The following is a 24,595-nucleotide window of genomic DNA, read 5'->3' on the forward strand; positions in this document are numbered from 1 at the left end:
GCCGGTTCTCTGTCTTAGTTAAACATCTTTATGAGTTTTAAACCAAGGTTTGCCATGAATAAACAGAATCTCTCAGTTGTGGTTTAAATGTTTTAGCAGTCCACAAATCAAAGATGCACAAGTGATATGAAACTTGACTCTGTCATACAATTATTATATCTATATATAGTTTAGGTCATTTAAGGATGCCACAGATGTTGGTGTCAGACAGATTTTCCCCATACAACCATGTTTTTGGTTTAAAGAGAATGGTCTGAAAAGGAGACAATACCCAGTGAGCTGCAGTTCTCGGAAACGCCTTGTTGGTCACAAGAAGCGTCACAACTGGTTCTTGAAGACGACAGCGAGCTCTCTGTACTCAAACGGCCTTCACAGTCATCAGATGTCAATCCAGTAGAGCACCTCGTGGTGGAACGGGAGATTGACATCATGGACGTGCAGGAACTGTGTGATGATGGCACAAAAATCACTGAGGAGTGATTCTAGCACTTTGTTGGATTTATGCCACAAAGAATTAAGGAAGTTGTAGTGCTCTGCTTTGAATGTAATTTTTATTAGTCCAAATGTTTTACAGCTGCCATGTACGATTAGCTTTACTTATGTTTTAAAGTAGTTCAAAAGTCTTCAACTGTCACAACTGGATAGAAAATGTTTTGACAGTTTTGAGATGTGTCCGTTTCAGATGACCGAGGACTGCCTTGGTGTTATTTCCTTATCAGAAATCCCAATGATTAAACATACTTGGAGGGCATAGCTGGAGAATATATGTAGGTCCCAGGTTAAGTGTAAAAGAAATTATTTCTTTAATTATTCTACGACTGGAAAAATTACAGAAAGAAGTGCAAAGAACATAAAAAGAAACTCCAGAAAACAAGCAGGTCACTTGTAGATGGGTTTGAGGCTGGATTTTATTTAGTCCACTTTTAAAATGTACATTTCTCTTGAGATTCATTAAAAAAGATAAAGCATTATCAGCTTTGCAGTCCATTTCACGAAGAGACTGCAATAAAGGAAAGAGTGAAGTAGGAGGAAGATGACTTAGTAGGCACATCTTTCAAACGATACATGTTAAATCTAATTGATGGCAAAATATGTACAGCTATGAGTTGTTTTTTTGTTTTTGTTTTTTAAATCACGTGGTAGCACATGCTTGGGATTTCTGCGGGAGAGCCGACAGTCAAGTCAAGTAAAGCAGGGATGTATGTAGGCAAAGACTTTCCGTCTCTAAAATATGCATCAAGTTGACTGCACGAGGCAGTCAATTTCCCAAAACTGTATGCCAGTTCAATTTAAAATAAATTAAACCTAAGTGGAGAGAGAAATGAGGAAGAGAAAGGAGAAATGAACCTGTGAAGCTAATTGACCGCTTGTCAAACGAAGCATTTTAGCAGACTTTAGCAAATGTTCCTCCATATCAATCAATACTGAGCTAAAAAAAAAAAAAAGGAGAAAAAATGGACAAGACATCCACCTGATACAATAACTCGAGAAATAAATTAGAAATGGAAAGTTGCATTAATATGCATTCATAAAGAGTACCTGATTTTTCTCTCTCTCTTTCTCTCTCTCTCTCGCTTTGATACCTTTGCATAACTTAGAGAAAACCTGTCACGTTCTTTTAAAAACTCACAGTAATTCATTCATTTATCACAAGTGCTGATACCATCGAGTCAGGTACGGGATTCTACCCTGCAGAATCCATATACCTTAGAGTCAAACATGCTGGATATTCCATACAAATAAAGGACACTTTTCCTGTTTATATACATAACACTATTGTACAGTCTTTGCACTTCCATTACAACAGATCGAAGCATCTCCACTTACTGAATAAATGGAAATCGAATCATGTTCAGTGGATTAAAAACCTCAAGTGAATCCGAAGCTTGAATTTTAGTACAGGTGCCTACGCAAGTGGAAGAAAAATCTAAAGTAATGCTTCTCTGAAATTTTGTCGTACTGGCTTTCCAGTTTGAAGTTCGCCTTAGACACAGTTCGGGGTCAGTTTCCTGAGCTGCTAACAGTGTCCATGGTAACTTCACCCTGCTCAAACAGCAGGAAAACAAAAACATAAAACAAAAACACAACACCGTTAACGTGCTATGCTAACGTTTAGTGTTGCGCTGACCGAGCTGTGATCATGTTATAAAGTGTTCTCACTTGCACTTCAAAACGACATCAAACAGCATTACAATTTTTAGGAAATGTTAACTCTGGATCAGCCCACAGGCCGCTGAAAGGTGAACGACGACATAACTAATCCAGAAAGAAGGCAGTGAATGTTCAAAGTTGGTGAGTCTGCTCAGGTCAAATCCTGCAAACAAGTCCAGTCTTTCCTCATGCTCTTAAACTGCATACAGCTTATTCCTGGACCACGCCCCTTTCTACAGCTGTACACACAGCGCTCCTTTAAGCCCGACAGCAGTGTAAACTAAACAACGTTGAGTGGCTATGACGCTCCACTGGCTCTTACACACTAGGGATCTTGTTAGGTTGGAACGAGACAGCTGGATCGTTCCAAAGCGAAAACCAGAACCAGCATTAGTGTGGAAGCTGTGGCGTTTTGGTAGTTTAGAGTGGGTTGGGTGGTGGGGTTGTGTTGTTGGGACAACAGGGTCACTTGGGTCCTTTGGAAGGGGTGTCTGTCTCTGTCAATTGGCGGCCATCGCTCCAGGCCTCCCGGGTGCTCTTAAGGGCCTGTGTTCGTTGCTGGTCCACAACTACATAGTCGACACGCTCGTCTGATGCTGTGATGCCAGTTCCGTTGCTTTTCATCTGAGGAGAGATGAGGTCAGTCTTAAAAGTTTGGCCATAAATTTCCTCTAATTTAGAACGTTTGGTTTGGAGTATGGGCGCTGGTAAATTCCTACCTTCCTAGGTGGGGTAGACTTGCCGGAATCGAGATCCAAGTCCAGGTATTCTACCTGCTTGTCTCCCTTTGGTTTTACCACAGGGCTACTCCCACCGTCAGCATTCATGGGCGGAGCGAGCTTCGTGATCTGCGTAAGTCAGAAAAGGGATTTATTTTTATTTTATTTTTTAATTGATAGCAGAGTCACAGAGAAACACAGCTCATACGCAAATGCACCAATGTGTTGTCACAATGTCTAAAATATTCATGCAAATGGGTTCAGGTCTGAGAGCCCTAATCTATCTTTAGAGGGTGTTTGTGCACGTAGGGTTACAAAAACTCGTCATAAAAAGTGCAACTGTTGGGCACCAGTTTACCCCACTGGGTGAGCAGGTGCTCATATGCCTTGCGGCCGCTCACTCTCCCTCAATTTACTATTTACTCTTTCCTGCAAGGCTGTCAAAATAGAGGCAAAAAAGCCCCCAAAATATATGTATTTTTTAAAAAAGACTGCAATTGTAGAGGAATGAACATATTCAATCAGTGACCATCTTTTCACGTAATTTGTCCCATTACTAATAATAGTTTCAAACCTTTAAAACAAAGAAAATTTCTACTTTAGGCATAGTGACAACAACTTGGGCCTGTAATTAGTGTTAATTATGAAATACAGGTACGATGGAGAGATTAATTCGAATTAGGATGGTGACACAAAACTAAGAAATTCTAACTGTAAGGAAAGTGATGGTAGATAACGTCTGAAAATCCACTGCAACCTTTATATTCAAGCCACAGCTTGTAGGTGGTTTTTGCACAGCAAAGTCTTCGTACTTTCTCATCTCACAATAGCACCCAAAAATGACAGGGCGGGCTATGCACGTCTAACCTGGCAACCCTGCTCACCTCCTCTATGGTGTCAAGTTCCTCCACCTCCCTCTTTACAGGGGTGATGGGGACTGTGCAGTAGAAGGACTCCTCTCTACACAGTAAGAAGAAAGTTGCAAAGGATGAAAGAAAAAAGGAGGAGAAAACAGCAGGTGGTTAAGAACAAAATGCAGGAATAAGGATGACGATGGTAGAGAAATGAGAAACTAGGGAGAAAGCAAGAAATTAAAAAAGACTGATAAAAGTTCAGGAGGTCAGCAGACGATAGTAAAGCAAACGTTGGAAGAAAGTAAAAAAAAAAAATTAACAGCAAAAAAAAGAAAGGAAAAAAAAGGAAAACTGTGAATCGATTACCCAAAGTGTAAGAGAAAGTATCCCGGTAGGTAGAAAAGTCAGCTCATATAATAGTATCATTCTTCAGAAAGAGCAGTCAATTTTAAATGAGACACGTTAACTTCATTTCTTAATAGCCAATATTCCGATTTAAGACAACACCTGAAAAGTAAATGAAGAGAAAGAAGGAGCATAAAGAAAGCAGAGCAGCAGGGCAAAAGCAGAACTGCAAAGAAACGGGTTGAAGTGGCGAGGAGTCCATCTGCAGCAGCCAGTAATTTGTCCGCACTAATGTGTGGCTTAGGGAGAAGAGCACTGGAAATGGGATTTCTTAATAGTTTCAGTAAGCAATTACAGCTCAAAATTGCAAGTTGCATGGTGTATGATCCTCCAAACTGTCTGCCTTAAACTAAAGCTTCTGCTGTGTTTATTTGTGTGTTTGCAGATTTAATTTAAACGAGATGAAACTGATTGCAGACACCACAAAAAAAAGAAGACATTTATCAGATTATCAGCTTTGATTATCTGTGAATAGAAAAAGAAAGGAGAAAAGTAATCTCTGTATCAGAGTATAGTTGTGTGTTACATACTGCTTCATCTGTGGACATATTAGGGTTCATGGCTACGTAATTCGGTTCAGTAGAGTCCTCGGAGTCAGTGCTGGAGGCCGTGCTATGCACTGACGGGGGTCTCGTTGGCATTGGAAACCTAGAAGGACTAAGCAGCATTCACAATGTTTACACACTGACTTCCCAGAAATTGCAGTCTCTGGTGAGCACAAAATATAATACAGACATAACAGCCCAAACCCACTGCAGCCAGAAGAGTCCCTACAGCACGAAAGCACACAAATTACCTCGTCTCAGATAAGCCAACAGACTTCCTTCAGTATAATACAGAATCCTGTTTTATGAGCAGTGCTACTTTGGTCACAGAGTGACTACAGTAAAGCATGAAGTATTAGTGCCTACATCTTTAGTTAACTGGATCTACTACAAAAGGGCACGTTCACACCAAAAGAAAAATAAACTTTCACTGCATGTTGTGGCAGAGAGTAAAAAAAAAACAGGACAATCCAGACTTAACATTAGCTGCTATACACATGCAGTATCTTTAAGGTTAACAGGGAGCGAGGGACGGTGTGTCTTCTGGGACAATGATCTTGCTGCAAAGAGCTGTGTGAACATGCCCTTATTTGTTAGCCAAACACTGAACTATAGAAAAGCTGAGGAACGTCTTAGGTACTTACTCTCGAGCGAACGACCGTGTCACAGGTGAGCGGACAGGTGTGCTTGGCTCATCCCATTCTGGCACTGGTTTGATCTCTAGTGGAGCAGGTTTTACTGCAGGAAGGAACACACAGCAGTCAGCCACTGCTCGAAAAGCATCCTTAAACTGTACAGGGTGGGCCATTTATATGGATACACCGTAATAAAATGGGAATGGTTGGTGATATGTGAGGGGGGCAAACTCCTCAAGATGGGTGGTGACCATGGTGGCCATTTAGAAGTCGGCCATCTTGGATACAACTTTTGTGTTTTTTTGTTTTTTCAATAGGAAGACGGCCATGTGACACATCAAACTTATTGGTAATGTCACAAGAAAAACAATGGTGTGCTTGGTTTCAACGTAACTTTATTCTTTCATGAGTTATTTACAAGTTTCTCTTTGTTCACAGCCATTGACATGTCGAAGAGGTTAACATGTGAGGAGCGGATCGAAATTGTGTTGATATCTGGTGAACGCAGTAACCGGGTCATTGCAGCAGATTTCAATGCAAGACACCCTACGAGACCACCCATCTCCCATGCTACAGTTAGCAAACTGCTTGCTAAGTTTCGATGAAACTGGTTCAGTGTTGGATTTGCCAAAATGTGGACGCAAGAAAACTGTCACTAATGAAGAAACATCAGTGGCTGTCCTAGCTTCATTCAGCAAGAGCCCACAGCGTAGCACTCGCCGCATGTCACTGGAGAGTGGCATTAGTCGAACATCCCTTCGGCGATATTAGCTACTCACAAATGGCACCCTTACAAACTCCAGCTACTGCAGCATCTCAACGAGGATGACCCAGATCGGCGCACAGAATTTGCAGAATGGGCAAAACAAAAATTGGAACAGGACCCTCAGTTCACGCAGAAGATTTTGTTCAGTGATGAGGCAAACTTTTATGTGAATGGTGAAGTTAACAAACAAAACCACCGCTATTGGTCTGACACTAACCCACATTGGATGGATCCCTCCAAGACTGTTGGAACAACAAAAGTGATGGTTTGGTGTGGTACGATAGTGGGTCCATTCTTCATCAATGGAAACCTCAAGGCCACTGGATATTTGAAATTGCTACATGATGATGTGTTTCCCTCTTTATGCACTGAAGCTGGCACGTTCCCTGAGTTTTTCCAGCAAGATGGTGCACCACCACATTATGGGTGCCAGGTCCGAGCATTCCTAGATGAACAGTTTCCTGGAAAGTGGATTGGTCGTCGTGGGCCAGTTGAATGGCCCCCAAGGTCTCCCGATCTGACCCCCTTAGACTTTTATCTTTGGGGTCATCTGAAGGCAATTGTCTATGGTGTGAAGATACGAGATGTGCAGCACCTGAAACTACGGATACTGGATGCCTGTGCTGGCATTTCTCCTGCGGTGTTGCTATCAGTGTGTGAAGAGTGGGAGAAGAGGGTTGCATTGACAATCCAACACAATGGGCAGCACATTGAACACATTTTATAAGTGGTCAGAAACTTGTAAATAACTCATGAAAGAATAAAGTTACGTTGAAACCAAGCACACCATTGTTTTTCTTGTGACATTACCAATAAGTTTGATGTGTCACATGGCCCTCTTCCTATTGAAAAAACAAAAGTTGTATCCAAGATGGCCGACTTCTAAATGGCCACCATGGTCACCACCCATCTTGAGGAGTTTGCCCCCTCACATATACTAATGTGCCACAAACAGGACTTTAATATCACCAACCATTCCCATGTTATTACGGTGTATCCATATAAATGGCCCACCCTGTACATAAAGACTGACAGAGGTCAAGAGCAGCATAAATGTTTATATTTTGGAGATCTGTGTGTGTATTAAAATGCACTTTTAAATGACAAAACCATATTCAAATCTAATCAAACCAACATTAGAACTAAAAATGTTAAAAATTAAAAGTTTGATTGTAAAATGCTCAATAACACAAATATAAGTTAGTGTTATTTAACATCTCATTCATATTTCTTCATGTGATTGCACTCGAAACTATCCTTAACCAAACCAGAACTTATTTTTTGCTTTTATGAAACGGTGTTGGAATATTTCAGATGTAAACCTGAGAACGATGAGCCATGTGCTGCTTGTATTGTGATAAGTGCCCAATGTGCAACTCTGTTTAGATGTTAGCCAGGGATGGATGATTTCCCAAAGCTTCTTATAAAGGGACTGGACTAAATGCTTTAAGCAGGCAGTGGGTGAGAAAAGTGAGGAAAAAACTATATAAAGTGTCTTATTATGGTAGTGGGCAACCTTGCAGTATAGCACTGGTTCTCAGAGTTTCTGGAAGTCTTCTGATGAGATGAACTTCATTTTTTTTTTTCTTATTTGGTGTCTTGACGGTGTTTACGGGGAGTGCTGTCTGAAGCCAGCCTGAGCCTCCCATAGACATTAAAATGGACTCAATTACTTGGTGATTGTATCAGTCCCCTCATGCCCTAAGGGTAAGATGCTTTCCTCCTATAAGACAACACTTCAGGACAGAAACTGTGCAAGAAGAGTCAAAGTTACACGTGCACTAAACCTGTGCATAATGCCCTGCACAGTACAAAAGAGTTGCATGATCCCTTCACTGCAGATGGTCAAGAGCTTTGGGATTTTCCCCAAACATCATCTGTATGTACGGAAGCAAGCGATATCGCTTTTATTAGATAATATCGTTGTTCAATTTCCTCCTGAAGAGAAGTCTACTCTTTTCCAAAGCCCTGTGTGAATGCTTCTCTGACAATAAGTGTGTTCTGGCTGTTACATCCCAATGTGCTATGAAAGTAAAATGTGTTGAACTGCAAACAAAAACACAGACACAAATGTTTGAGCAGAGAAACGTTAGTGAGTCATTTGGCTCCACGGAAGAAAAAAACATCACATTGAAAGTGAGGAAATATTTAGGTTAAGATGGTAGAAATGGTTTATTTTGAAAGGCGTGTTATGACTCTTAATGAGCTTCGAAGATGTAACAAGTGTAATCCACCATGCGTGAGGTACACACTCATCCATCCCCTGCTGGGATTTAAAATGATTAGACTGGATTAATGCAACACCTCTGACACTTCATATTTTTAGAACACACACACAAACACACACACACACACACACACACACACACACACACCCCTGAAGAACAAAAATTGTAAAAATCCCCACAGTACATTTACTTACAGCATGCAGAGAATCAAGATGAAGTAGAGTGTGAAAAGGTCACAGAATGAAAAGTATTCAGATGCACAGCAGTTCAGTGTGGTGTACCTACCCTTGCGTCGTCGACTTGGGAATTCACCTACGGTTTGAGAGTCAGTTCGCTCTAAACCCGCTCTTATTATTTTAGGACTGTGACCTGATTGGTGAAAGAAGACTTTGCTGATTACAACATCTTTTTGGTGATCACAACAGTTCAGCCCTACTGTAACAACTGCTCTGCCATGCAAAGCGAAAGAGACGAGACTTTGATGAAGAAGAGCAAAACTGCAACCTCACGTACACCAATTTACCTTTTTTTTTTTTTTTTGCACAGCACACTTCAAGAGGATGATTGTCATGACAACAGAAGACCCATACTGCCCAACATGCACCTCACTCCATGCACCACGACTTCCCACACAAAGACTGACATCACAGCTGTGCATGCACGACGAGCTGTGTATAAGCGCTGAGAGAACACTGAGAAATCATGTCATGTTGACGAGAGCTCGGACCAATCTGCAGAACAGAGCAACTTGAGGATGACACGCACTGCTCCTTTGCACACTGATCACAACATTTTTCTGCAGTGGTGTCAGAAATGCGCTGCGATTGCAGACAAAGATAATTAATTTTAATGGATCCACGTATAGTGGAAATAAGATGCCGTTTGCTTTGAATACACTAGTCAAAGTGTTTGCAACATACGGCTCAGACATCCAAAGCGGAGAGAAAAGTGCACGGAAGATGAACAGAGGTTGCAGAGATTCAGATTAGTCTAGAAAATGGAAGAAGTGGATGGCTCATTTTAAATATAGAAATGAAAAACATCACAGAGCTGTTTAAAAGTGATGCGACATCCTACCCATGCATAACAATGAATACACCAATGGTCTCTACTTTAAAAAGCTAAGGTCCAAAAGACAATCAGCACATAATGATGCTCCTAAAAAGCAACATCACTAACATTAATATAATACCATTTAAGGATATCAGTTAAAAAATACGAGTTTATATTCTTATTCATGTCTATGTGGCATTTTCTAACACAAAAAGCAGCTGTGCACAGATCCAAATATCTAAAACCTGCAATCCAAGTAGAGTAAATTTATGCCAGGAGCAATGGGATTGAACACTGGATAAATATATTTTAATGAGAATTTTAATATTAGCTAAAAAAATAAAAAGTGAATGAGATAAAACAATCCTTAAAAAAAAAAAATTAAAAAAAAAAAAGCAAAAAGATTTGGGCTTAAACAATAATACAAAACTCAAACTAGACTACAAACATTTACAATTAGCATTTTTATTCGTCTGCTGCCAAAGATATTCAAAAGTGTAAAACCAAGTTTTATTAGCAGTGAGGATTAGGACTGTGTGTGTGTGCGTGTGTGAGAAATAATAATCACTTCAAAGCGGTTGCTTGAAAAGCAGCTACTTGATATGATTTTTTTATTTAGACACAGCAGTTCAGCAATGACCAAAGCCAAACTTGGAGCTGACTGACTCAAGGGCCACGTGAAAGGGAGAATTCCCAATCTGGAAATGTAAAACTCCAGAAAACTGCTCCGTTTTCGACAGTGACAGTAACAGTACCGGCTTTTGGTGTGCCTCTGTGATTATTTCCCATCATTCTTCAACTCTCTTTCAGTCAAAAGGCTCCATTCAGATGCTGGGAACAAACAGGATGGAGGTGACCAATTAAGGCCTCAATGACTCCGTGGCACAGACAGCAGACCCCTCCGAAATGGCTAGCAGAGCCTCACGGGAGCTGGAGGCAAACGCGGTTTTGACAAGGAACTAACTGTGTTGGATGTAATCAAATGTAAGGAAATAAACTAATTCATCAAGAGGTGAAATAAGCTGGTCAAGGACGGGCGCAGAGGAAGACGGTGGTATTTAATACACCAGACAGACCAAAGAAGACAAAATGAGAGAAACATTTTTCCACATTAATTATGACAACAACTAAAGCAGGATGAAAAACGACACCGCTCTGAGAATGAAATTTTGTACAGATGGCTTTATGACCATGAGCCATCCACTGTGGGAATAGCAGCAGAGTGTGAGACAAAGCACGTACAGTTGGTGCATTAGTGAACGCTGAGCATACTAAACTAAGCTCACAGCAGCAACAAACTCACACACACCCCTGAAGCAAGAACTCCACACACACACACGCACACACTCACACACATCACTTATGAAGTCACAGCTATGCATGCAAGCACACCTACTGTCCGCTCACCTTTGCGATCGGGTTTGAGATTTCGGTCCACAGGTGGGGGCTGGCACTCACTAAGCAACGGCCTGCGGGGAGGGGTCTTCGGGCTTGAGCGAAATCCCATGTGGGCAGGTGGAGGAACCTGTTTTCCCAGGGATGAGAACTCCATAGTACCTGGGGTCATGGGGACGTAGTTGGTTTCGTGCATTGGCTCTGGCAAACTGCCCGAGTGATGATGTGACGGTGAGTTGGCACTCATGGGCACGTAGTTTTGGTCGACCTCTTCTGTAGAATGGCTACCCACTGGCATCATTCCTTTGCTTTTCTGAGGGTGACAAGGGAAAACCGATTAACATACACATTTCTCCCTAAAGCCACAGAACGATTATCCAGCAGTTACACTTGAAATACTCACAAAATAGGTGTTGAAGCTTTCATTGAAGTCAAACGAGCAGCTTTTGTCAGAAGGGAATGATCTAGGAATGTCATAGCAGTCCTGGGATCCAAAGTCTACAAAAAGCAAAACCATGATTACAATGCAGTTTATAAACAGCCCCTCTACACAGAGAGCAGCAAATGATGTGCACTGTACATTATTAGCCTTCTTTCAGGCCCATTTATGCTACAGGACAATTCCCACATAACAGTTGTCCTCTATTGTGTGTTAAGTGTTTTCATGACTTTGCAGATTTAGTCTGTGAGACAAAGCTCAAAGGCACCATGTAAGCACTCTACTTTGCAGCATGTAATTACTGTATTTTTTTTATTTTATTGTCATCAGGTACTCATGCAGTTGCTAATGCATTCCACTTATGGCCACAAGAACCACAACAGCGCGAGAAAAAGCTTTGAAGACAAATGAGAGTCTCTTCCGGGGAAGAGTAAAAAGGAGGGGCGAACATTACAAGGAGACATGAGACTGTTTTGGCTCTCCATCACTCCCCCTGTGGCTACCATGCAAGTCTCCCAAGTTGCTCGAGTTTGCTGCAACTCGCTCAATCTGTGTCGAAGCCATCTCACAGCAGAGGCTGCAGGCCAGCAGAGACCGGTGCTCCTGAGACCGGCGTGGTGTGGTAGGTGAACAGCACGTTCACCTTGTTTTTGTTACTCAGTTATTTGTTTTTCCATGGAGTTCTTTCTAAATAAGGACATCCTGTGTAAAAAAAAACAAAACTCTTTTATGAGGTTTCTTAAGTAAATAAATTATAAAAAATTATAATATTTGCTCGAATTTAAAAAATGTGTTTTTTTCCATAACAGTGCAGCCCTGCCCTAGGCACAATAATCTGCTCTGTCACCAAGACACAAAGCATAAAAGGGAAAAAATTCACAAATGCCCCAAATTTATTGGGGGAATAACCACTGCTCATCTAAAACAATAAAGCAAGACCTTTGACTACGATGACCTCGATGACTGAGAACCTTCACAGAAATAAAGCAAGACCTATTTTGCAATTCCGATTGACACCACAAGAGGGAGAAGCAAGAAGAATCGACACCATGAGTTTCTCTTCTCTTGCCAGACTATTTTAAGGCTCTGTAAAAAGGATGTTGGCCATGGATTAAAGAACTGTTATTAAAAAGGAAACTCAGAACATTTTTATCTGCTTTTGTTAGATTTTGGTGCAACAAATCTTCATAAGATTAAATAATAGAATATCCTGCCTACCACATATATGTGCCGTATTGTCCAAAAGGTAAAGGTGAGAATAGGTTTTGAAATTAAAATAAAGTGAAAAGGGCACCACAAACAAATAAACCTATACAATACAAACCTTTGCGGAGGCGTGAACAGTCCACAGTGCCAATAGTGTTGCTGCGTAAAGCCTTACTCCCAGCGCTTGTGGGCACACAGTAGTTTCCATCTGTCTCTGAGGCTGATCGAGGCACACTATAGGTGTCTGTAGGTGAGCGCTCAGCAGGAGGCGGCGGGAGTCCTGAGCTGGAACTGAGGGAAGGCTTGGGTGGTCTGGGAGGGGGCACTACATCTCCCCCGCTTTCTGAGCCTCCTACCCCTGTGTTCGATACTGTGCGGGGCACTTGGTAGGTGCTGTTTGCACCGGGGGTGGGCGGGATGTCGTAACTGATAGAAACGTTGCGCATCTGTGTCTCTACTGAGGGCTTCCGTGTCGGCGTGTTGAAGACATAAAGGTCAGAGGCATCCGCGCCGTCTGGATGAGCCGGAGGGGAGGAGGCTGACTTGGGGAGCAGCACAGTGTCCTGGGAGTAGCTGCGAGGAAGATGATAAAAGCCACTGTCAGTTGAGAGGGAGGCACCGCGTGATGGAGGCGAGTCATAGATGGAAGGGGCGGACACAGGAGTCTGGTGCGGTGGGAAGAAGCCATTGTGTGAGGTGTGTTTAGCCGAGGAAGTGGAGGATGTAGGCGTGCGGTGAGATGGAAGGTTGTCATTCAGGTCTGTCTCTGAAGAGGTAGACTTGGAGCACTCAGCATGAGCTCTGATAACACAATACACATAAACACCAGATAATTAATACAAAAAGTAAAATACGTTGATTTGCAGATCACACAGTCACACCAAGCCAAAAACACTAGTATACAAAGGCTATGTTAGTAACTAAGTAACTAAGCTGCCCACTGCTTCACTGAGTGAATGGGTTAAATGCAGAGGAACTATTTCCCTATGGGGACTAACACGCACACTTTACATTTCTTTACTTTACATATCCAGACAGCTTTTATCATTAAACTTTTCCAACTCTTGCCATGTCAGCACGCTTTTGTGGATAAAGTGGAAGACTGAGGTTCTTGGTAACTGTTTGTAACCATGCAGGAAATAACACAATTATTACACTGTTAGGCAAAACACCCACGTCTTTTTCTGTTTAGAAGGAAGGCCTTTTGCTAAACAAATGCAACCTAGATTTAATAACCGTCATTTACATTTACAACATTCACAAGTGTTTGGAGATCTGTATTTTATGCGTGTGCAACACTCCACACAAGCAGGCAGTTCCAGCTGGATTGGCTGGCCACTCACAGGCTAGCCTGTGGAGGAACAGTCTTGCTCTCACACTCCTCCAGGAGCAAATACTCCTGGTCCCTCTCCAAGAGAGAGTGATGCTCCACTGAGCTACACACAGCATACGGCAGAGACAAGGACAGGAGTGGCAGTACAGTTGAAAGTATACAAAAAGAATAAATGGCTTGGAAACCACACTGAAAAATGCTTAGCTCACCATGCGACACTCCAACATAGAGAATATGGAGACTTGAACCTATAAAAGAAGCATATTCGGACACGGTCTCACCTGCTGGGTTCAGGCTTTTTGCTCTCACAGTTAGCAAGCCACAGGTAATCCTGGGGCTCCTCTGAACTGGACTGTGAGTCCAGGTGTCGCACACTGACTGGCTGGTAAGGGGCCGGCACATTGGTAAACACTCCTGGACCTGGGTGTGGAGCATTTTCCACCACCAGTCCCATGGCGGACTGGTGAGCAGCTTTTGCTGCATCTGGAGGACAAAGAAATGAAAGCTGTCAAAACTTCATGTTATTTAGTGAGTAGTACACAGAACTCAAGAATGAAATACAGTAAAGCTGTCTCCATAACTGACCACAGAGGTTTCAGGCCACTGCCAGTGAATTAATGTCTAAGCAGCAAAGGGAAAATTTAATGAATGAATAAGATTAATTTCTTACACTGATCACACAACTAAAAAAAATAGCCACAAATAATGCCAATAAGACCTGTCACATGTGGCTCAGCAGATGTCAGTAAATGCCTGCTTCACAGTTTTAAGTGCAACACCAGCAGAGCACATTAGCATTTCTGCTACATTTCCAGCTGTTTATTCAACTTTGACTCCACATGCATTGGCAGTCACTGATGAAGAGCAAGGAGCTGCACCTACTGTGGCCCTGTGAAACCCACTGAAAATGAAAGAGAGGCCAGAGATGGTATTAAGCACAAAGTAAAAAGTAAACTGTATGTGCCAATGTCAACTCTAGCAAAGTAAACTTGGACCCAAGCTGTTTCCTAGCAACCCAATTCCAATGTAACGCTCAATTGTTTCCATTCACGCTGACACTACGTCAACTTTGCGCCTGTATGTGTGAACTTGAGCAGCTGATGTATATACGCACATTCTGACGAACAGATGTGCGTCCCTCTACTGTGTATATCAAACCAAACCTCAAATTAAGGTCGTTAGCCTGCAGCTAAAACACTGTTACTGACTGACCCAACAAGCCACAACAACCTACTACAATTACGATAACCTCACTTCCTTCTTGGGGAGAAATCCCACAGGAAATAAATCCAAATGCAGCACGCTGCCCAGCATGAGGCCAGGAACACTGGCACAAACAACTCATGTCAAAGTAAAGCAGATGGATGTCACCGATATCGCGACTCTGCGTTAGCCTACATCATTTCATGTATAACATGTCACCCGAATAAAAGCTTTGTGTCGACAGACTACTTTCTGTTTTTTGCCTTCCAACAAGCTACACCTCAGACATCATTTTTAAAGGTCTCTCTGCTTTCCCACATGATGAGCTACTAAACAAACCTGCTGCTCAAGCTGATTGTTCTACTGCACTCAGAGCCAAGATAGCTGATGCGTATATGTGTTTTCATTCCACATTTCTCTACTTTTTTCTCCTTTTTCACAGCTCTCCTCCCACACTCTTCTATAACTGATGTGGTTTTATCTCATGCAAGGTCCCTGAGTTCTCTTCTTTTAAAAGTCAGTTTCTCTCTTTTACGTGCATCATTTGCTCCTCTCATCACCTCCGCTATGTCCTTGTCTTTTTTTTGACATTTGTTTGTTGAAGCTTTAAGTGCTGATTCATACAGGAAAAGGGAAAATCCCCTCTGCGTGTACTAATCTATACCTCCTACACTCGCTCTGAGAGCCTTCATTCCCCTAGCCCTACTAATGTTCCCTGCCCAGCTATGAAGCACTCTACTGTGGCCACACCCACACGCGACAGAGGAGTGAGAGTTCTGTCTCACATGCAGAGAAGTGCAAGCAAGCACAAAACAGAGAGCCAGGGACATTCTTTTGTACTGAGCAGTGAAGGGTATCTGCAAAGATATCCGTTTTTACACCCAGGCTCTCCTTTAACAGTCTTACTATCAGTTCGTACATCGGGGTTTTCAAAGCCAGCTCTGACATCTACAGAAAAGGTGCCATCAGTGTTGTTATCATGGTTACCCTGCAACACTAGCTATTTAACAGAGCTGGAGGCATAGTCACACTTTGGAGAGAATGACCTTGGAGGAGTATCAGTGACTCAGTTGCCAGGTTTGAAAAGCACCTTCGTCTCCAACAAGAATCAGAGTTGTGTAGCATAGAGCAGGGCGATATGACCAAAAATATTTATCACGATATACATTGTGGGGATAGGTTAACTGGAAAATCCAAATTGCCATTAGGTGTGAATGTGCGAGTGAATGTGAGCGCAAATGGTTGTCTGTCCCCGTGTGTTGGCCCTGCAAAAGACTGGCGACCTGTCCAGGGTGTACCCCACCTCTCGCCCTATCAAAGTTGAGATAGGCTCCAGCGCCCCCCGCGACCCTGAAAAGGAGAAGCGGAAGCGAATGGATGGATATACATTTGAAAATTTGCGATACCGATATAACTGACGATATAATTGACACTAGACAAAATACTTTACATCTCCACAACTTTATTAGTGCAAAAAACCCCAAACATCAATATATTTTCACTTAAACAAGCAGCTGTTTTTTTATGTGCATTAAAGTTATATAAAAATGTAACAGTGCAAATTCCTTGCTGACAGTTTAACCAAAAGGCATTTCTAGTGGAAATTGGCCGACATATCCTCAGCATAACATCCACAAAACTTTGTTGATAATTGGCGTCTGTCTTGTGTCAGTGACGTAAAAGATGGATTTAATGCGACATAACCATTCAAACAGCAGTCGCTTTCTAAAACATCAGATATATCTCGGATTCAGAGGTTATACACACACATTACGGTAATATTATGTTGAAGCACAGTACGTATCACTCCGCGAGGCTCCTGCCTACGATAGCCGTAATGCTCTGACAATCCATCAAGCGGTGCGGGTTTGTAGCTTAGCAAAGTCGTACTAAAACATTTGACAGATTTTCGAGCACCGTGTACATAAAATCGTTTCGAGGTCAGTAAACACAACCAGAATTCATACATAAGGCACACGGGATTATAAGGGGTAGTGTCGATTTTCAGAAAAATCAAAGGATTGATTTTAAGTGTGCCGTATTTTCCAAAAAAACACGGTAATAACGACGGCCCGCTAGCATGCTCTACCAAAAATAGTGCTTTGTTGTGTATCTGACGGACGAAAGCCAAACCAGTTCCACACCACTGAAGTTGAAGCATTTTTACAAACCAATTCTGGTTCATCAGTTTCATTCAACGATCCGCTTTCGCTCTTCTCATTCTGCGTCGCCGCCATGTGCGTATGTAAACATAGGCACTGCGCATGCGTGTTTTACCCATATTCTATCGCGATATTTCATTTTCTTATCGTTGCCCAAAATTACACCGGTATTACCGTGAACGGTATGATATAGCCCAGCCCTAGTGTAGCATGTGAAACAGTGAACATGTGCAACGTCTGTGCCAGTTCTCACCACACTAAAAATGCTCATTGCTTCGCTGATGAGGTCAAGAAACTATAGAAGACATTTAGACAATTAGTCTCAAAGACAGAGCGACAAGAGAGGAAAAGAGGAGTGTTCAAGGGAGAGGAAATTAAAACCAGATAAGAGGAAACGAACGAAAGAAGGCCAGTGAGAGTGACAGGCGTACAATGCTTTTATTATCCAGTACTGGGGGGAAAAAAAGAGTAACGTGAGCTTCAATACTGCACAAAGTTCAACACATGGATCATTAGACCTTGGCTGAGAACTATGCTGAATAGAGACCTCTTGACACATTTAACTGGTTCCCTTAGTTCCTTCAGAAAGAAAGATCCCGACATCTGTGAGGTACAACAGTGATATCCAAAAGAGACCCATCAAATGTAAATCATTTATCCTCTACTTTTATCCTGTATTGCTCAGCTGTAGTGATAAACTGGTGTCATGGCTAAAAAGAATCCCCTGATGCTCCATGGCATCTTCACCATGTCCAAGCGCTTTGTTGAGAGACACCAGCGTGGACAAATAGTGATTTCCTGTAGTCATCTTCTAACAGGGGAATCCTTGGATCGCTTAAAGCTGCAGTTCTTACCTGGAGAAACTTACATGGCCATGCTACAGGATCGTTTTGCCTGTTCATGCTGTTGCCATGATATACTGAATCTCACTTAAGGAAAAGGAAAAAAAGAAAAAGAAAAAAAAAAAGAGAGAGAGATGGCAGATGTTGTTCATACACTAAAAAATATTCATTGCTGTCCACAGCTACTACGCTTCTGGTTACTAGTTACTACTTCTAGTTACATTATGCATTCTGTGGTAATGAGATTAGGATGCTTTTCTAAGGTGTTGCAGGTGCATTAACGCTAAAAATGGGTTGCTTTAGCCTGATGCTAGGTGGCTGCAAACCAACATGATGATGTGAAAATATCCGATGCAGATAAGAGAGCCTAACATGTGCCTGTGCACCACTTTTGGTGGCTCAATTCCTGATGGTCTAGGGGAAGTTTGTGGAAAAAGAAACACACAAACATGCAAACCGAGATTTTGTGTATTATGGTGAAACATATAACCAGGTTATTATCTCTGATCTACTGATGTTCTTAAATAAATCACAGCCTGTGCCACAAATGTAACAAAATCACCCTATTTCAAATATCAACAGTTCAAAGTAAACTTTCTACTCGAAAGACACAGAATATAAGTATATATAAACATAAATATCACTGTGTAACCTCGACAGTGACGCAAAACATCAGTGCCAATAGTGCCCGAACAGAGTGATGTGTGGCTAATTGTAATTACCGTCATCGGTGGGGTTAAAACCACAAATGTCGCAGATGTGGCGGACCCACTTATTCATCTCGTCTTCGGTGTCAGCCACCAGATAAAAGATGCGGTCAAAGGTTTTGATGTCGAATATGTAGCTGTTCTCCAAATCTTTCTTGCTGAAGGTCAGACCGGCGTCCACCTGAGGGAGAGCAAACGACACGGCTTAGCTTAATGTGGCATCAGCCAAGGAAAGACTGATCACTAATAGAGCTAACCAAAGAAACGAAAAAAAGGGAAAATGTATTAAAATGATCATTCTTAATTAAGAGAATTTGCAAAAATAATCTAAAAGGTAACTGCTCTCTAAGCAACAAATGAAATTTGGAGCGCTAGAACCCAGCACTTAAACTATTATGCTAAAACATTTGTACACCGCAGTCACGTATAGGGCATTTTCATTATTTTACACAGATTTTTAAGGACAATTAAATTCATCTTGGATATTATGCAAATATTCATCCAAATACATCAAAGTGACATCATGCAAACCTGGATCTATTCAAGATGGTAATAATTTATATAACTTGTGCAATAAAACTACAGGGCAGAAGTAAAAGGGGAGCATACCTGTTCACATAAGTTGAGGTCAATCACACGAATGGGCTTCTTGGCATGGTCATTCTTGTAGTACTCCAACACGTCTGGGTCGCCTGTCAGACGGCCGCTGCGAAGAACAAACCACCGCTTCTTCCATGCCTGCAGGGTGAGCACAGAAATGAGGCCAAAGGTTACATGTGTGTTCTCACAATGACTTCTCCGTTCCCAGATGACTACAGGCTGGCCAAATGCTGTACTTTTTTCAGTTTAGCCACTGTGTCCTATCATAGCTTGTGTCTTTGTGTGCATTCTCCACCAGCTGCACTGCCCTTGCTAAAAGAACAGTGAGAGCCAGAGGGAAGAGGCCCGCAACCAGAAATATGTGTCTGGGATAACCAGAACAAAAGCCACATAGTTTGGTCTAGCACCCTGGCTGCAGTGAACAACCAAATCTATAATAAGAAACGGGCAATTGGGTCCTCTCTTTCAAATCCAATTTATTGTCTGTGAGAAAAAGACATCACATAGCAGACAAAAGAGTTCAAACTCAGACACAGGGAGGGGGGGAGACATAAGCAGACGAGAGCTCAGCACTGTAAATAAAGGGTTGAGCAAGCAATCTGGCAATATAATCCTTGAATATATTAAGGACATTAATGAAACAATGGAATGGGACCATGGGAGGCTATTTACCATAATCTAATGCATCAGTAATAAATTGTGATGAAAACATTCCTTTGTGCCACTAATTCCACGTACAGTTCATCTGTAATCATGATTAGCTCTTCAGATATAGGATATGTAAGACTGCCAGCTTCATCACTATGTTAAAGTGACAGTTACTGTGATTCACTGCTAGGTTGCCTTTTATAACATTATTCTTCGAGCCATAATAACTGTAATATTTGGAATACGTGCAAGAGTTGTTACGCTTGTGGCAGCAAACATTTTGATTGGGTCATTCATCCTGGACTTTCTCTGTTTGTGTGTGTGCGCCTGTCCACTCGGAGCCTCACGTTCACTCATCGATGACAAAACTCAGTGCCATTCATACCCAAGTGGAGCAAAGTACAGCATTATCAGGCACAGGAAGTTTAACCCCTGCTTTAGTATGACAGCATGCATTCAAACTCCAAGGGTGCTCATTCACACCAGAATCACTAAGACTAGGACGGATATTTGGACAGGGTGTTGCTCCGAAACTGACCCCAAAAGCCTGGATCAGATTACCTAAGGTAAGCATAGCAGCAGCAGTTAGGAGGTATTCCACACCTGGTACACCGACAGCTCTTATTTGTATGTTTGCAGTTAATTAAAAACATTGTCAAAGTAACGTCAAAGTGAAGCGGCATGACTGAAAAGATCAGAATACGACTATGCTTTCTTTCTCTCTCGCCCACTTTCACTCCCAACATGTTGGTTTGTTACGAAGCTTTTATTTTAGTAACTTAGCATGTTGTCCTAAACTCAGTTAAATAATATTTCACTCCGGCTCTTTGGCAGCTCCACACGTGACTTGTGTTTGTGAAGAGAAAAAAAAATGTAAAATAAAAATATTTTATTTATTTACATTTTATTTTTAAGTGAGTAAGCAGTTTACATCAAACATGAGGAATTAGCAAATTAGGATTTCATCTTATTATGTTAAAACTATGTTTGGATCAGTATCAGCAGATACCAGTATCAGAGGATCCCTTGTCAAGACAACAGGTTTAGATGCATGAGAGCACCATATGGGAAAAGCCAATAGTAAGTTCGGGTGGATAAGCAACAGTATTTGGGGTAACTGGACAAAAAAAGTTCCATAATAATAATCAGAACACGGGTTAAAGGCTCTCATCTGAGGCTGAATCCTTTCAGTGCAAACAGGTGAGAGCTGCAGGAGCAGGGCCGTCCATTTTTTTAAACTTTTGTGTTTTACTTCTTTATATTTCTTCTTACTGCAGATTCTGAACTTGTTCACATGTTCACACTACAAATAAAATGTGACAGCAAACGCGTTCTAGTGTGAACCCTCAAAGCGGCCCGCATGCGCAAAAGAAGACGTCACACACAACGCGCTCAGCTTAGATCCAGACCAGACAGTATGGTTTGACTGATGGCCCTTAATATAAAGACTTGTTTCTGACTTAACGTTTCCCAATTTTGCTTTAAGGTATAAAGTTATTTTGTTATTTACAAATGGCCTAATAATTATCCTTATTGCTGTTTTAGAGGAGCGGTGCTTCAAAGGATAGTTGCAGATTTCTGTCAGAATCTGCAGATTATACAGTACAAATAAAATGTTCACGTTTCTCCAATGTTGTCTTCCCAACAGTTTTACTGGATCGCCAGGAAGCTTTCGCGATGTCTTCTCGAGCGCTTCTCTGGCGCTGATAACCGTCTTGTCTTAGTGACGTAAAAGATGGATTTAATGCGACCTGACCATTCAAACAGCAGTCGCTTTCTAAAACATCAGATATGTATCGGATTCAGTACCACATACAAAAGTGACCCAGGTCAGATGTGAAAATATCGAATTTGTGCTGTTTGTACTGTCACACCATGATCGGATATGGGTCGCAAAGTTTAAAAAAAGTCAGATTTGATGCGCTTTCGCTTGCAGTGTGAACGTAGCCTAAGAGTCAGGGGCCCACTTGGGTGTACAAAGCCAAAGGAAGGATTGCTTTGTCACTGCATTCAACATTCAATAAACACACAGACACACATAAATGCTGAGTCAAAGAAGTCATGCTCTCTTGCTTTTGTTGAGTCATGGCAGCTGAAATGAATGTTTGTTTTAGAGCTCAAAATAAGCTCTCTGTGAAATTATTAGTGAGAATTGCCCAAGACAGAAAAGGCGATTTTGTAGAGGACAGAGGATTTGTCCAAAAATATTTCACTTCCTTTTACTGCTAAAGCCAGGGGCCGAGGAAAAAGGGATTTTCTTTTCTTTTTTCAAAGATTTATCAAATGTCTTGCAACACCAAATGGAAACGGCCAACCCAACAGAACCTCTGAGCGATATTTGACATGTGAGTTTAAAATGGCACACGAGATCTAGTAGACAAACAACCACCACTGAGATCAAACAGATAAGGAAGCATACCAGCAGAGTGTGAGGAATGCAAACTAAAGCTTTGTTGTTGCTATTTTGGAATAAGATTTTGACCCTATTAACAATGCTCTGGCCTTGTTTTTTCATCCCTCTGTTGTTTTTCCATCCACAGGGTGTCCTTTGTTAGTGGGCCAAGCGCCACACTGAGACGGCATGAAGAGCATCAGACCTTTCCCTCCACCAACAGGATGAGCAAACAAGCAGACCTGCAGAGCTCTTGGATTTTCAATTACAAGCACACAGATATACAAGAACAGACTGAAACGTTTAACAAAGAACATTCACATCACACACTTGCATAGTGCACTCATGCATGCAGCCCATGTTTCACACACTCTAGTTCAAAAGGCCTGCATTATATAATCACAAACACACCCACACAATCCGAACTGAGGCTTAAACCTATTAAACCTACATCCTTTGAGGTAGGCCCACTTAAATATCACATTTCAAATATCAAAGTACAAAAGCTTGGGTGGTGAAAAAAAAGAAAGGGAAAAAAAACACAAACAAAAAACACAAGGCTCATGTGCCCGTGCTGGTTTGACCGAGATGGTGGGTGTGGAGAAGGAACCTCTCTCTCTCTCTTCCATATGACAAAGCGATCCTGGGTCAGGTTACCCTGCAGGGAACAGCAGGACCAAGAGCTTGGGTTACAGCGAGGCCAGGCCCGCCCAGGGAGAGAGTGTTGACAACTGAGTAAGTCGTATACACTCAAGACACGGGCAAGTGAAACCTGCTCCACAAAACTGCTTCACAGCCACAGAGCAAAGTTCTTTTTAAAAATATACACCATCCATCCATCCATCTTCTTCCGTGTATTCAGGACCGGGTCGTGGGGGCAGCAGCCTAAGCAGAGAAGCCCAGACCTCCCTCTCCCCAGCCACCTCCTCCAGCTTGTCCAGGGGAACACCAGGGCGTTCCCAGGCCAGCCGAGAGATATCATTTCTCCAGCGTGTCCTGGGTCTGCCCTGGGGCCTCCTCCCGGTGAAGATATACACAGGACTGATCATTTACGTCATGAAAAAAAAATTATAATAATAACAAGAGACAAATATGTCACACAAGCAGACAACATCTGCAATTCCTGCACAATGACGACTCAAACTGAATACACAACAACAGCATGAGATGTCACTGATAACCAATCTTAACAAAAATGTGCCTTCTGTTTGAAAAACACACTTGAAGTCATTCATTATAATAAATGATAATACATATGTTAAAGCACCTGTCCAGAGAATAAAAGTACTGAAAATGTAATAATGAGTTATTATATCAGTTAAAATATTGATGATTCAGTCCTGGGACAGATTGTTAAAATATAATAATTTCAAACTATGTATTTACAGTGTAACAACAGATGCAAACACAAAAGCCAGTTTTAAACCTACATGCAATACTGTGTTATGGGCCAGCCACAGTTAAAAGCAGTAGTCAGTGTTGCCATGAATCCGTGCGCAGTGTTTCTGCACTGCCACATTAGCATGGTCACAGACTGAAGTGGTTCTAGGAGGACAAGCTGTGTGGTAGCTAGAGCATCTCTCCTCCATCTGTGGGATTTCACACAGTTTTTCTTATGCACAATTATACACACTCGCACTGTTTTTTTACCAAAGATCTGCATTGCCCAGCCAGCCCTAGGCATATGAATAAAAATTAACACCTACATAGTTAATAACACACAAATGAAAACACCACCCAGGGTCTTAGCATCCCTGATGGCCAGCTCCTCACACAGCTCCTAAATTGCACCTCATGTCACTGGCATGGATGCATAATCATGTTTATGCACACAAGACAACATGAAAGAAGTAGAAATCAAATCAGTGCAACGAACTGTGGAATATATTGGCAGGAACTGCAATAAAGAAGTTAAAAACCATGCAGTGGTCCGTAATCACATTTCTCATTTACCTCCTACCAGACTGAAACGATTTAAGATTTAAGTGTGTTAAAAAGTGTTCCTTTTATAAAAGTGCATGGGGAGCGACAGTGTAGTCAGGCACTAGCCGTGAGTTTCCTTTGGATTTACCTTTATATAAATTGAATAGAACAATGCTACAAGTAAGCATCTTGCCTTTCACATGCATGGTGCAGTTTTTGTTTTTTAACTTTTGGTGATGCAGAGATTTAACTGGGCCTTTTTTGATAAATTAAAAGTCTTTTAAGCCCCAAAGTAATTGAGAAAGGATGGGTTATGTTACCTCCAATAAAATATGAGATGAAAAAGAAAACAAAATATATAAAAATTCTGCACATCCTTGTCGTTAGTG

The 24,595-nt window shown here is 41.7% G+C and overlaps 1 protein-coding gene across 9 annotated transcripts in view; it reads right to left on the reverse strand.

The window, feature by feature from the left end:
- Nucleotides 1–532: 532 nt before the first annotated feature.
- Nucleotides 533–24,595, reverse strand: part of gab1 (GRB2-associated binding protein 1) — a 58,936-nt gene continuing 34,873 nt past the window's right edge. For 6 of the 9 annotated variants that reach the window (XM_005932324.3, XM_042225056.1, XM_042225054.1 and 3 more), the window contains 11 exons: nt 19,253–19,381; nt 18,659–18,824; nt 14,011–14,212; nt 12,515–13,197; nt 11,155–11,249; nt 10,764–11,064; nt 8,589–8,672; nt 5,319–5,412; nt 4,660–4,786; nt 2,871–2,999; nt 533–2,775 (listed from right to left, as the gene is read on the reverse strand). In XM_005932324.3, the coding sequence (XP_005932386.1) occupies nt 2,617–2,775; nt 2,871–2,999; nt 4,660–4,786; nt 5,319–5,412; nt 8,589–8,672; nt 10,764–11,064; nt 11,155–11,249; nt 12,515–13,197; nt 14,011–14,212; nt 18,659–18,824; nt 19,253–19,381 (2,169 nt within the window). In that variant the 3' untranslated portion in view covers nt 533–2,616. Of the gene's footprint in view, nt 2,776–2,870; nt 3,000–3,754; nt 3,831–4,659; nt 4,787–5,318; nt 5,413–8,588; nt 8,673–10,763; nt 11,065–11,154; nt 11,250–12,514; nt 13,198–14,010; nt 14,213–18,658; nt 18,825–19,252; nt 19,382–24,595 lie in introns of all 9 variants that reach the window. The other 3 variants (XM_005932325.3, XR_006054899.1, XM_005932326.3) reach the window with 3 other exon arrangements.

Source organism: Haplochromis burtoni, unplaced genomic scaffold (assembly GCF_018398535.1).
Source record: "Haplochromis burtoni strain Fernald_Lab_line unplaced genomic scaffold, NCSU_Asbu1 Contig_158, whole genome shotgun sequence".
Classification (NCBI taxonomy): Eukaryota; Metazoa; Chordata; class Actinopteri; order Cichliformes; family Cichlidae; genus Haplochromis; species Haplochromis burtoni.